This window comes from Chinchilla lanigera, unplaced genomic scaffold, assembly GCF_000276665.1.
Source record: "Chinchilla lanigera isolate Chin_1 unplaced genomic scaffold, ChiLan1.0 scaffold00010, whole genome shotgun sequence".
In the NCBI taxonomy this organism is placed as follows: Eukaryota; Metazoa; Chordata; class Mammalia; order Rodentia; family Chinchillidae; genus Chinchilla; species Chinchilla lanigera.
The window spans coordinates 16,278,153-16,291,060 of record NW_004955411.1 but is presented as its reverse complement, the minus strand read 5'-3'; the positions used below and the strand labels follow the sequence as shown (position 1 = coordinate 16,291,060).

Genomic DNA, 12,908 nt, shown 5'->3' with positions numbered 1-12,908 from the left:
TTAGCTCAGCGGCAAAGCACCTGCCTGGCAAGCGCAAGGTTGTGAGTTTGGTTCCTGGTACCGGAGAAAAACCAAAAAAAAAAAAAAAAAAAAAACTGAAAGCTTTCAATCTAAAATCAGGAGAAAGACAAGGATGTCCACTTTCACCACTCCTTTTTAATATAGGTCTGGAAACATTAGCCAGAGCAATTAGACAAGAGAGAGAAATAAAAGGAATAAGGATAGGAAAGGAAGAAGTAAAATTATTATTATTTGCAGATGACATGATACCCTACATAGAAGACCCCAAAAACTCCACCAAAAGACTTGCAGATTTAATAACCAAATCAGTAGCATAGTTGGATACAAAGTCAACACTCAAAAATCAAGAGCATTCCTGGACACAAATAACAAACTCACTGAGAGAGAAATTAGGGAAACTACACACCTCAAAATAGCACCCAAAAAAACCCGAAATACTTAGGAATCAATCTAAGAAAGGAAGTTAAAAAATCTATACATCGAAAATTACAGTACTCTGAAAAAAGAGATTGAAGAGGATTTCAGAAAATGGAAAGATACTCCTTACTCATGGATAGGAAGAACCCACACTGTGAAAACGGCCATACTCCCAAAACTGTTACACAGATTTAATGCAATCTCAAACAAAATACCATTAACATATCTCACAGATCTAGAGAAAACATTTCTAAAATTCATCGGAACCAGAAGAGACCTACCATAGCAAAGGTAATCCTGGGCAACAAAGACAACTCAGGGGACATCACAATCCCTGAAATGAAATTCTATTAAAAATCCACTGTGATAAAATCAGCATGGTACTGGCCAAAACAAAACAAAACAAAAAATACAAACCTGAGGATCAATGGAACAGATTAGAAGATGCAAACACAGCTACAAACACACTCAGCCACCTTATCTTTGACAAAGGGTCCAAACATGATCACTGGAAGAAAGACAGCTTCTTTAATAAATAGTGCTAGAAAAACTAGCTTTCCACATGCTGAAGACTAAAAGGAGACCCATGTCTATCACCATGAACTAAAGTCAAAATGGATCAAAGATCTGAATATTAAAATAGAAACACTAACTCTACTGTGAGAAAGTAAGTAGAAATTTTGAAGACACAGGGGTAGGCAGAGAGTTCATGAACAAAAACCAAACTGCATGGGAAATACTTCAAAGACTCAATAACTGGAATCTCATCTTATTAAAAAGTTTTTGCACATCAAAAGAAATCACCAAAAGGGTAAAAAGAAAACCTACGAATTGGGAAAAATTTTTAGCCAACTGTTCCTCAGACAAAGGACTTCTGTCTAGAACATATAAAGAATTCAAAATATCAGGTCCCCTAAATTCAAAGACCAATCCAAAAATGGGTATCTGAGATGAATACACACTTCTCAAATGAAGAAATATAAATGGCAAATAAATATATAAAAAAATTCATCATCATTGGTGATTCAAAAAATGCAAATTAAAACAACACTGAGATTTCATCTCACCCCAGAAAGAATGGCTCTTATCAAGAAATCAACCAATAACAAATGCTGGAGATGCTGTGGAGAAGAAGGAACGCTTTTCCACTGTTGGTCGGAGTATAGACTGGTACAACCACTGTGAAAATCAGTGTGGAGATTCCTGAAACAACTAGGATTAGTGGTCATATATGACTCCACTATTCCTCTTCTGGGTATTTTTCCAAAAAAACTGAAAACATCACACCACAGCAATATATGTGCACCCATGTTTATAGCAGCACAACCTGTCATAGCCAAATCTTGGAAAGAACCCAGATGTCGATCAACTGAGGAATGGATAAAAAAGATGTGGTATTTTTAATCAATAGAGTACTACTCAGCTATAAAGAAAGATAAACCTGAGGCTTTTACAGGTAAATGGATGCAACTAGAGACCATACTTGTAAGTGAAATATATCAGACTCACATGTGTAAACATTGTATTGTCTCCCTACTGTAAGAAACTGAGAGTAAATAAAATCCAAAAGGTGTACTAGGTACTGTGAAAGGGAAAGAAACTGCTCAAACGAAAGAATAACTAGGATGGAGAAAGGAAAAAAGAAGGAAGAAAAAATACATGTATCTATACAAAATAGCTAAGATAATTGTACTACTAAGTGCTATTGGTTAATTTAAAGGAATAGCTAGTGCTTATATTGTTTGATCAATTTAGCATGCCTATATCTGGTAATCTGAGCAACTACTTTGAAGATAACAAGATGCAATATAATAACCATTGTTTATTTCCTATCATCTTGTTTTGAAATTCTGTGTCATTTTTATTGTTTAAAAAAATAGAGTATAAAAAGACTTGGTGAAGAAGTAAAAAACTGAAACTCTAACACATTCTGGTGCAAATGTAATATGGTCAAACTGCTCTGAAGAATGACTTTGGGGTTTATTTATGTGCTAAAGATAGATTTACTCTATGATCCAATCATTCTACTCATATACCCAAGAGAAATGAAAACATGTGTCCACATGAAAAAATATGTATACAGAACGTTCATTGCAGCATTATTTATGATGGTCCTAAACTGGAAACCATTAAAAAGTATCTACCAACTGAGAAAAGGGTAAACAAAACATGGTTCAGTAATCCCCTCTTTTTCGTGGTCTCATTTTTCATAGTTGTCTCCTGCAGTCAACCACAGTATGAAAATGTTAAATGAAAAATTCCAAAAATAAACAATTCATAGTTTTAAATTACACACCATTCTGAACTGCACGATTCAATTTGATGCTGCCCCAATTCCACCCCACCTGGGATGCGAATCATCCCTTTGTCCACCAGATCCACGCTGTATATGAGACCTGCTGTCCAGGTCATCAGAACGCCTGTCATGGCATCATGGTACACGTGTTCAAGGAAGTCTTCGTATTTAATAATGGTCTCAAAGTGCAAGAATAGTGATGCTGGCAATCATATCATAGTATATTGTTATAATTATTCTACTTTATTATTACGGTTATGCTCAGACTGTGCCTAATTTATAAATTAAATTTCATTATAGATATGTAAGAGACAGCAGAGCATAATTTATGGGGTTTGGTACCATAAAAGGTCTCGAGCATTCATTGGAGTTCTCGGACCTTATCCTCTACAGATAAGGAGGAAATACTATGTATGCATTCAATCCAACAATGTTTAGCCATACAAAAGAATCAAGTATTGACACACTATAACATAGATAAACCTTGAAAACATTATATAAAGTGAATGAAGTCAGAACAAAACCCATACACTATATGCTTCTATTTATATGAAGTGTCAAGAAACGTATATCCATAGAGACAGAAAATCAATGAGTGGGTTACCACGACTGCAAATGGGAAGTGATAGCTACTGGGATGATGGGGGTGTTCTAAAATTAGAATGTGGTTGTTATTGGCCTGCTTAGGCTGCCATAGCAGAAATTTCTCCATAGTTCTGGAGGCTGGAAGTCCATGATCAGAGAGCCAGGGTGGCTGGGTTCTGGTGAGGTCTCTCCAGATTGCTGAGTGCACCCTTCTCACTGCATCTTCATATGACAGGAAGGGAGAAAGAATAAGATCTCTGGTGTCTTTATTTATGAGAACACTAATCTCATGGTGTAGGCTTCATCCTCATGATCTCAATCTAAGCATAATGACCTCCCACAGGCCTATCTCCAAGTTCTGTCACCTTGTGGGACTGAGTTTCAACATACAAATTGGGGGAGAAAACAAGTCAGTCCATGGCAGTGGCAACAGTTGCACAACTCTTGAAGTACACTAAAAATTAACGAATTGTACAAACAAAAATGGATGAATTTTTTTTGGCATGTAAAGCATACCTCAGTAATACCTGTTTATTTTTGCAGCAATGGGGATTGAACCCAGTAATAGTCTACCACAGAGCTACATCTCCAGCCGTTGTTTTAATTTTTAATTTTTATTTTGAGATATGGTCTTGCTAAGTTGCCCAGGCTGGCCTTGAACTCATGATCCTCCTGTCCCAGCTGACATCATAGGCATGAGCCACCACACCTAGCTAAAGCTGTTCTTTTTCTTACAAACGATGAAATCTATTTTAAAAAAGAAATTTATTGACTACTATGCTAATTGCTTTAAATAAATTGCTATTATAACCTTGAAAAGTTGGTAATATTATCCCTGACTTATAGATAAGGAAATTGAGGCTTAAAAAGGTAAACAACTTGCACAATTAGCAAACTACCAGCGTTAAAACTGGGTGCACGTGCCCAAACTATAGAGTTCACACACTCCAATTTATGATTGCCTGGAAGGCCCAAGTTAAGGATCCCTTCACAATCTATTTCCAACAATCTGTTTATGCACAGACCATAGTTAGGGTCCATAGGAGACCTACATAGCTCAGGATTCTTTCTCTAGAGACCACGTAATATAGAGACCGCATGTGAGTAACTAGAAATGTGGGCTGGCTAATCTCCGGATCAGGAAGTCGGAAGTTAATAGATGCATCTGGTAATCTGAGCAACTTTATTGAAAATACCAGTATGTAATATAACAACCATTGTTAATTCCTATCATCCTGTTTTGAAATCCTCTATCGTTTTTATTGTTTTTGTGTTGCTATTTTGGTTTTTTTCTCTTTAAAATAAAAAAAGTAATATGGTACATACAAATCCCAGCCACTTAATAAACACAATGTACCTTTTGAAAAGAAAAAAAAGGAATAAACAGATGATGCTATTTGAAAATTAAGGTCTGTCTCTGCATCTCTTTCTGGGGTGGCCTGGAAGATGGGCTCAGGACCCATACTCTGGACAGAAGCTGCATTTCTGTCCGGGCAAGTTAGTCAAATCTCTGTGTGCCTCAGTTTCCTCACCTTCAAAGTGGGGATGAGAAGAGAACTTCCTTCAGAGGACTATTAGGTGTGCCAGGCCAGATGAGTGCATCAGTGTATTTGCAGGACCTGCTGTTTCTCGGCTTTGCCACCAAACTGCTTATGTGTTCAGCTGTCCACCATGGGGTCATCTATTCGTGGGATAAACAGTGCTCCACAAAGATTGCTATGCATTTTCAGCGACCCACGTGAAATCAAAGCCCCTGGAGGTTGTGGCGGTCACCTGGTCTAGGCCTTCACTATACAGAAGGGAACAATGAGACTCTGCGGTGGGGGCTTCAACCATAAGCCTCCCACCTTCCTAGGAAGTCTAACGTGATTATCACACAAATGCTCTTGCCCAGTGAGCTTTTGTGTCCCAATTTCTCCCAAGAGATACTGTCCATTTGGCTAAAAAGTAGATGAGAAAAAGCCACAATATGATTTTTAAAGACTGCCAAATGCAAATTCCGAATTACGTTATTTGAAAGATGGTAATGCAAGTGTTCTTAAACCTCTTCCTTTCTCCTTAAACTCCCACCCCTGGACCAAAAGCCAGTTCTCTGAAAGTGCAAACAAAACACAACAGTTTTACGGACAATGGTTCAGAGGTAGGCTACTCCCAGAGAATGGCTACAGCAATTTTCCTCTTGTTACCTTGGTAACCGCTACCTTGGCGCCCTTGTTGATGAGCTGAACCACATTCTCTGCTTGGCCTTTGTACGCAGCTATGAGAAGGCGTTCTGAAAGCGCAGCGACCGCATCCTGCTGGCTCATGAATTGAGAGAAAGAGGTTTTCAGGAAAGCAGTGGACAAGTTCTGTCAGCTCAACACGAAGCCACTGGCTCGGGCTGGCGCCCACTGGTAAAGATGTCCTCAGTCATTGGAAGGTGATTTATTCCTATGCCATCTTCGATACCTGTGGGTTACAAAACAAAGCTGCCATCAGTGCGACTTGCCACAAAGGACAGGCCGTCCCTCTTCTCTGGTTTTAGGGTATTCTGCTAGTGCACAGCACACGAGAGGGAAGCTGCGGGAGACAGGATGTGTGGAAGCACACTCTCCACAGCAAAGCCCTGGACAGAGCTTGCAGGTAGAAGGCAGCAGAAGATGCCCACCTTTCTCTGTGCTCACCTCCTCGGGGACATTCTCCAGAGGGTTATGACCAGGACCGCAAAGCTGACTCTGCACTTCCTGTACATCCTGGATAGAAGAGGCTTGATACAATCCCCCAGCCACCACCTGGTTTACACACCACCTCCATCTGCTCACTGTGCCGTGCATGTGCACCACGGCCTTCGCACCAGGTTTTACGGGTCACCATAGCTCGTGTGCTGATTCCCCAGCAGTCCGGATGCCAGTGGCCACACCTCACAGAGACCCTGACAGGTGGGGTATCTTCTTAGGGTGGTTTCTATTTTGTTTATTGTACTGAATACCAAACCCAGGGCCTAATAATGTTAGGCTAGCACTCTACCTCTCGGTTGTACTACCAGCCAACGCTTGGTGTTTTTGCTCAGCATTTATCGCAGTTCTCTCCCTTCATCCTTTCCTTGCTGTAAATAGTACAGTCTCCTGAGTTCTGGAACAGATGGAGAACTGGGCACAGACCTGGGCCGACTCCCGGTTCCAAACTGCTCAAATAATCCCCCTTGGAAGAACATTGATGCTAAATATGTGCTTTGCCAATTTAGGAGGGGTGGTTTGTATTGCTTCCCGCATAATGGAAGGAAAATGAATGACCCACTAAAATCACCTACACGATACTAAGCCCTGACTGTGAGCACTGGTTTGGAAGTAGTGACTAGTATTAAATTTAAACCCTTCTTTCAAAAACAAATGACCAAAATCGATAGGATTTTAGAGAATGATTTCTGTTAGTAGCCCCACCACCATTAGACCAAACCAAATGCATTGGTAAAATTTCAAAGGCAAAGGGTTCTTTGGGCAGAAGAAATGCTTACGTGTCTAATCTACTGCAGCTAGGAGAACAAGGAAGTGAAGACTTCTTTGTATTTTTAATATTATTTTATTTTTTGCAGTATTTGAACCCATGCATGCTCTACAAGCACTGCCAATGAGCTATATCCACAGCCTTTTATTTATTTTGAGATAGGGTCTTGCTACATTGTCCAGGCTGGCCTCAAATTTGTACTCCTTCTGCCTCAGCCTCCTTAGAAGCTAGGATTACCACTGTAGATGATGTCTATGTATTTTAAAATGCACTATATATATATAGTCCTCCTGGACCCCACCACTCATTCTAATTTCAAAACTCTGGAAGATGTAATCATCTTCTACAGTTGTTTTCAGGCAAACTCTTTGGTCCTTTCAATCTCTACAGACAAAGGAACTGGCCACAGTATGGCTGGGAAATGTCCAGACCGTACTGAGGTCTAGTCCTAGGTCACTGTGGCATGCAGGCAGTTCACATGGCCAAGCACTCTGGAGGCTGGTATTAAAGGCTCACACGGAACAGATGCAGAGCATCTTTCTCCTGGACTGTGGTGGGAGTTAAAAATGGTATTTCATTATGGAAAGTGTGGAGCCAAAGTAAACACTGACTTCACAAAGGTAACTCGTACCCCTCTCACTTGTTTATTAGCACCATCTCACTGTTTTTTACCTTTCACCCAAAATGTAGGTAAAGGAGAGCAAGGAGAAGAGACCCGTTCCTGCTCAGCAGGCTCATGGGAAGCACAGGAAATCTGGAGAAAGTGATCCCGTGAAGCAGAGGACACCTCAGTTAGCTGTAGTCTGAGATCCCTGGGATATGCCAGAAATATCTCCTGAATGAACCAGCCAATAAAAGAAGCTGAGGTTCAAAACAGTAAGAGAGGCCAGACATGGTGATGCATGCCTGTAATCCCAGCACTCCGAAGGCTGAGGCAGGAAGATCACTGTGAGTTTGAGGGCAGCTTGGCCTACGAAGTGAGTTCAAGGCCAGCCTGAACTGTATAGTGAAATCCTATCTCAAAAAGACAAAAAAAAAAAAGAAACAAAAAATTTTAAAAAACCCTATTTCCAAAAGATAAAATAAACAAAACAAAACAAAGCAGAAAACCACTAAGAGAAATGCAGTTTGGAATGCTTTTCTAAGTGCCTGGGCCATGCTGAACAATTATATTCAGAGCTGTATATTTTGCAGACTATTTGGAAGTGGTTTGTTTTTATCAACATAAGGTACACTGTCTCTTTTTATTCAAATAATCTATGGTACAACCAAACCAGCTATATGGAGATTCTGTTCTGTTTTTCCAAATACTGCAAAATCACTCCAAGCCCAAATGCAGGAAAACAGTTTAGCCGACTTCTAAATGATCTCCCTCACACACCACATTCTTCCCTTCATCTACCTCTTCGTTATCTCTGTACACTTGACCTTATCCATTCTTTTCCATTCCTGAACCCTTTCCACAATGGGCATTTACATACAAGGGCCCCATCCATAAAAATACTATTTTGGCTAAAACTCTACTCATTCTACTCTCCAGCTTAGCTTCTTGGGGTAGAGTTCTGCTGCAACTTCAGTGCCGGCCCAGCTGAGGTCACAAGCTCCAAACCAGCAGTGCTCAGCCTCCTCAGCAACAGATGCAAGGTCCAACCAGCTTCTGGTAAATTGACAGCCACTCTCTGCCCATCCTCCTGGGTCATGCAACAAATTTAGCCTCTTAGATACTGAATCTAAAGCCCAAGTCATCTTACGGCCATAGCTGTAGCCCGATAGCCCTATTTACATAATCACTGATGGTAAACAGCCCTTGGTGAGTCCAGCTAATTTTCCTTAAAACAAACAAACAAAAAAAGGAAAGAAAGGAAACCACTACAGCTGTGAGAAAAAATACTGGCTAATCAGATATCATTTTATTTTTGGCTTTTCAGTCACAGCTACTAAAGAATACTCTTTACCTCCACATCATGACCACAACAAATACACCCATAAAACAGCTCCCAGGACAGCACAAAACTGCCTGCAAGATCAGCAACAGGATCCCAGGTTTCCAGTTCCTAGTCTGTTGCTAACATCCTCCCAGTGTATTTAGATATGTCACGCTCCTTCTCAGTTTAAACCCAGGAATACTGTCACCACTAGGACCTCTAGCATCCAGCATCCCTTGAAGTTGCCTTTCTATGCAGGGTGGATGCAAAGGGATCACAGAGGCAGTCTTCTCTGCTTTCATTCTGTTCCTTCTGTCTCCTCATTTGGAGTGAGAGGACACTGCTTTCTCATCCGACATCTAGAAATCAACAAATCAGGCCAGGCAGAGACAGGCAGAGAGGAAAGGGATAAGACGGGGTGGAGAAGCCCTGACAATAAAGGAGGAGGGGAGAGGAATACAAGGTGGTGACTAGTTTGTAGCCAGTGAGTTAAACTTCACTGCCAACCTGTTGGGTACCCTGGCTGTCGCAGACTTATTCCCTCCTTAAATCAGAGCATCCCTTTCCAAGCAGATGGCTATCATTCAAGACATTTCCGACTGCTGGCACTGAGGAATTTCTTCCTTCCCAACCCTATCAATCACAGCACTCTTTGTCACAACGCTCATTTTTCACAGTGTTCTGGAGAAAAACATTAGATGCAAACATTCTGCTCATTCTTTAACCAAAAAGGAAATAAATACGTGAGCATAAGTATGCAACCAGCGCCCTACGTTTAGAAAGGATTTAGCTTCCTAAGAAAGATTACTCTCTTCCCACCCAGCCCACGCCTCATTTTCATTGCTCTTCATTTTGCCAATCCTTTTATCTCGTCCCAAATGCCACAGGGTCACACAGTTGCTTTGACAGCTTTTCTTTCTACAGCAAAAGGTCTATGCGCTTTGTTTTTGCTATTTTCCTGTGGATTTACAACAAAGTCTCCTGGTTCCAATATCCCAAAGCCATGACATTCAGCCTCCTGAGAGGCAAAATATTTTAGATGAAACCTTCAAACAAAAGTGCCAGCCAGGCATAACACACAACCCACCCAGAGACAGCCCACAGACACCCGGGAGCCGGTGGTTAGGGAGCGTCCCCAGTCATAACCATCAGCTTTGTTCCCACTGCTCCAAACCCTGTGTTGAAGACATTGTACTCACATCCGGGGGTCTGTCCTCCCTGTTCTATATTGTGTTCTGTTTCTGGACAACTGCGGTTAATTCTTTCCTGGCGAGATCATTAGCATCCTAGGACCGTCACTGCCGGTGGGTCTGCAGTGATTTACGGTACAGTGCTTGCAGGCTTTCCCCTTGTCTCCTCTGCCGATGCCAGCCAAATCATATCTAAAAGCTTATTAAGACATCCATTCAGCGCCAATGTTTTGTGGCTTGCCAGTCTGCTCCTCACTGCTCCTGAGAAAGTGTTGGGTCTTCAGGTTTTTGTTGGACTGCTCCCACCCAGCGGCACAGGACCTGTAACACTGCCCTGATGGAAGACCAGGAAACAATTCACAGATCCGTACAATGTTTCTGAATGATGCTCAGTGACAGAGAAATGAAGTTTGTATTCTTTCAGCGGCAGTGCAAGGACAGATGAATGTGCACGCTGTAAAGGAAGGAGGATGCAGGAAGGGTGAATTCTAAATCCTTCTCAATAAATACAGTTCGGGAGATGCTCATTTTGTGGGAGCAGCAAGTGCAGACACGCCACCCTCCTGGGCAGGAACTTCCCGCACGGTGACGGAGACTGCGTGACTGCGGCAGCTCGGGAGGCAGCAGCTGGCTGAGTGGCCATCCTTGGCGACTGTAAGTAAACCCAGTTTATCTCACAAACTCTCCTCTACACCGTCTCCCCAGAGGAGAGGGGAGGGAGAAAATGGGGGGCCAAGCCCCTAAGCAGCTGTTACTAGTATTGCCACTAGCTCTAAGCACCCCAAGTGTGCCCTTCCAGGCCACTTGTTGGAGTAACAGAAACTTCCCACCTGGAGACAGCAAGAAAGGAGGGAAGCTCTCATTTTGACTTCAGCCAGTATCCACGTATTTTCTGCTCTCTTCCTAAAGATAGAATTGTTGGTCCCAGAGATGAGGAAATAACTGCTCTGTCAGCGCACATCTTCTGACCACCTCCCTATCCCACCTTCCTAGCCGCCTTGCTCTCTGAGGGTAACAGCCCCTGTAAGCAATGGGCAGGGGTTCTGCTGTGGCCATTCTTTGGCTTATACCAAAGACAGACCAGGTCAGGACTCTGGCCAGTGCACTGTAGAAAGGTTGAATTTCACTAGAGAAACAAATTGTCAGTAGAATGACAGCACAAGCTTTTTAAAGTACCTAATACTAGTTTATCCAAAAGCAATCATCACTGGAATACCGTGGCCATCTTCGGAGGCCAAGAGGTTACAACAGAGGTGAACATGATTCAGTCCCCACTTGGAAGAAAATCATCTGGCCACCAAGAAGCCACAATCAGGCCCCACAAGACCAGATTCCAGGAGATAAATGCAGATCAAGTATAAAGGAAGGACTGGTTTGTCTTCCTCCATTTCCAAGGCATTTCCTTCTTCTGAGACTATCTACTCCCACAGGCCTGGGTCCTTAGCACAAGACTATCCACAGGGACTAACTGCACAGCCTGGTGTCTGGGGAGGCAACAGAATGGAAATGACAGTGCAGAGACACTGACTCATTCCATTTACCCCATCATTGCAAAGCAACAAGTACGCTTATTTCTTGAGCCATCTCACGTCAATAACTCTTCTGAACCTAACAGTTACTGAACCTTTCAAATAGTCATCTTTGCAGGAGGCACAAAGAGGCTGTTGCAGTGAAAATTGCGTTATACCTGGATGCTATTTAAGAAACCTGTGACATACCCTATTATGATGAAAAGCTGCTTACACATGTGCAAATCAGAGAGACAACCATTTGTCATCTTGTATCCCTAGTGCCTGACCTGGTGCCTCAGCACAGCTGCCCTTTAATGTCCAGTAAATTGATAGAAAAACCAGAAGAAATAGCTTTTTATAATCATTAATTGGTCTCCAGGAGCCTGTAGAACCCGTAAAGAGCACCCACTTAGGCAGCTAATCTTACGTTTTTCCAAACAGATGAAGCAGGCAATGGTTCCAAACCTTCTAAAAAATTTTTTTAAAAAAGAGAAGGAGTCAATGTCATCTCTCCTTTTCTCCCAAAAACATAGGACCAGGGCTCTTGGAGCCAGAAAAATTACTGCTCTCAAGGCAGCCCTTAGTGATACAGGCCTATCAGCACCAAAGCAGTGGACAGCACCACAGCCACTTGTAATTTTCTTCTCACCACTCTGAAACCCAGTTGAGCAAAGCCAAACATGTTAAGGACACACAAAGTATCCCTATGGAGTAGTCTGCCATACATGTGGTCTTATCTCAACCCCACTCACTCCTCAAATCTGCCTTGATCCGCTTTCTTTTGGCTTCCACTTTTCTGCCAAAACTAGTTGCTATTTACTTTGTGGTGTACTCAGCACCTACTGAAGAAACAGGCATAAATAACTATGGAAACTCGGCAAAAAACCATTCTTGCTTAGTGGCTGAGGAAAAAGAGGTCAGCAGAGCTATCACAGGAAGGTGCTGGAGGATGTGTAGGATTTTGTTAGGTAAAAACTAGGGAAGACAGGTAGAGCAGCAAGAATGAGGCAAAGAAGTCTCAGAGAACATGGGATGAGTAGGAAAGAGAAGCAAACCACAGACAGCTGCAGCTGGAGCAATGACCAGAGACAATGCTGGGAAATCAAGCAGCAGTTAGGCTGTGGGAAATTTTTGCATCAGGCCAAAGGATTGTACCGTATTGTGATAGGGAGCCCTGGAAACCGGTAAGCAGAAGAGACAATAGTTGTATTTTTGCTCTACTGTACTCAGAATACAGGAACTCAGAAATGAATTAGGATTGTGGGATTTACGCTACACTCTCAAGATGGTACGTACGTGGCTTTCTCTTTCTCCATTCTTCCCTTTATCTCTTTTCTCCTTTCTTTTCTTCCTTTCATTTTAATAGACTATTTTCTAGAGCAGGTATAGGTTTATAGAAAACCAGCAGATAGTACAGAGTTCCCAAGTAACCCTTTACCCTTCTCATTCCACTTCCCCCTCTTAGTAACAACCTGTATTA

The 12,908-nt window shown here is 42.0% G+C and overlaps 1 protein-coding gene across 6 annotated transcripts in view; it reads right to left on the bottom strand.

Annotated features, from left to right (window-relative positions):
- Nucleotides 1-12,908, bottom strand: part of Ankrd6 (ankyrin repeat domain 6) — a 151,504-nt gene that overhangs the window by 67,262 nt on the left and 71,334 nt on the right. For 5 of the 6 annotated variants that reach the window (XM_013510763.1, XM_013510764.1, XM_005377752.2 and 2 more), the window contains exon 3: nucleotides 5,506-5,767. In XM_013510763.1, the coding sequence (XP_013366217.1) occupies nucleotides 5,506-5,625 (120 nt within the window). In that variant the 5' untranslated portion in view covers nucleotides 5,626-5,767. Of the gene's footprint in view, nucleotides 1-5,505; nucleotides 5,768-9,926; nucleotides 10,348-12,908 lie in introns of those variants that run through there. The other variant, XM_005377754.2, reaches the window with a different exon arrangement.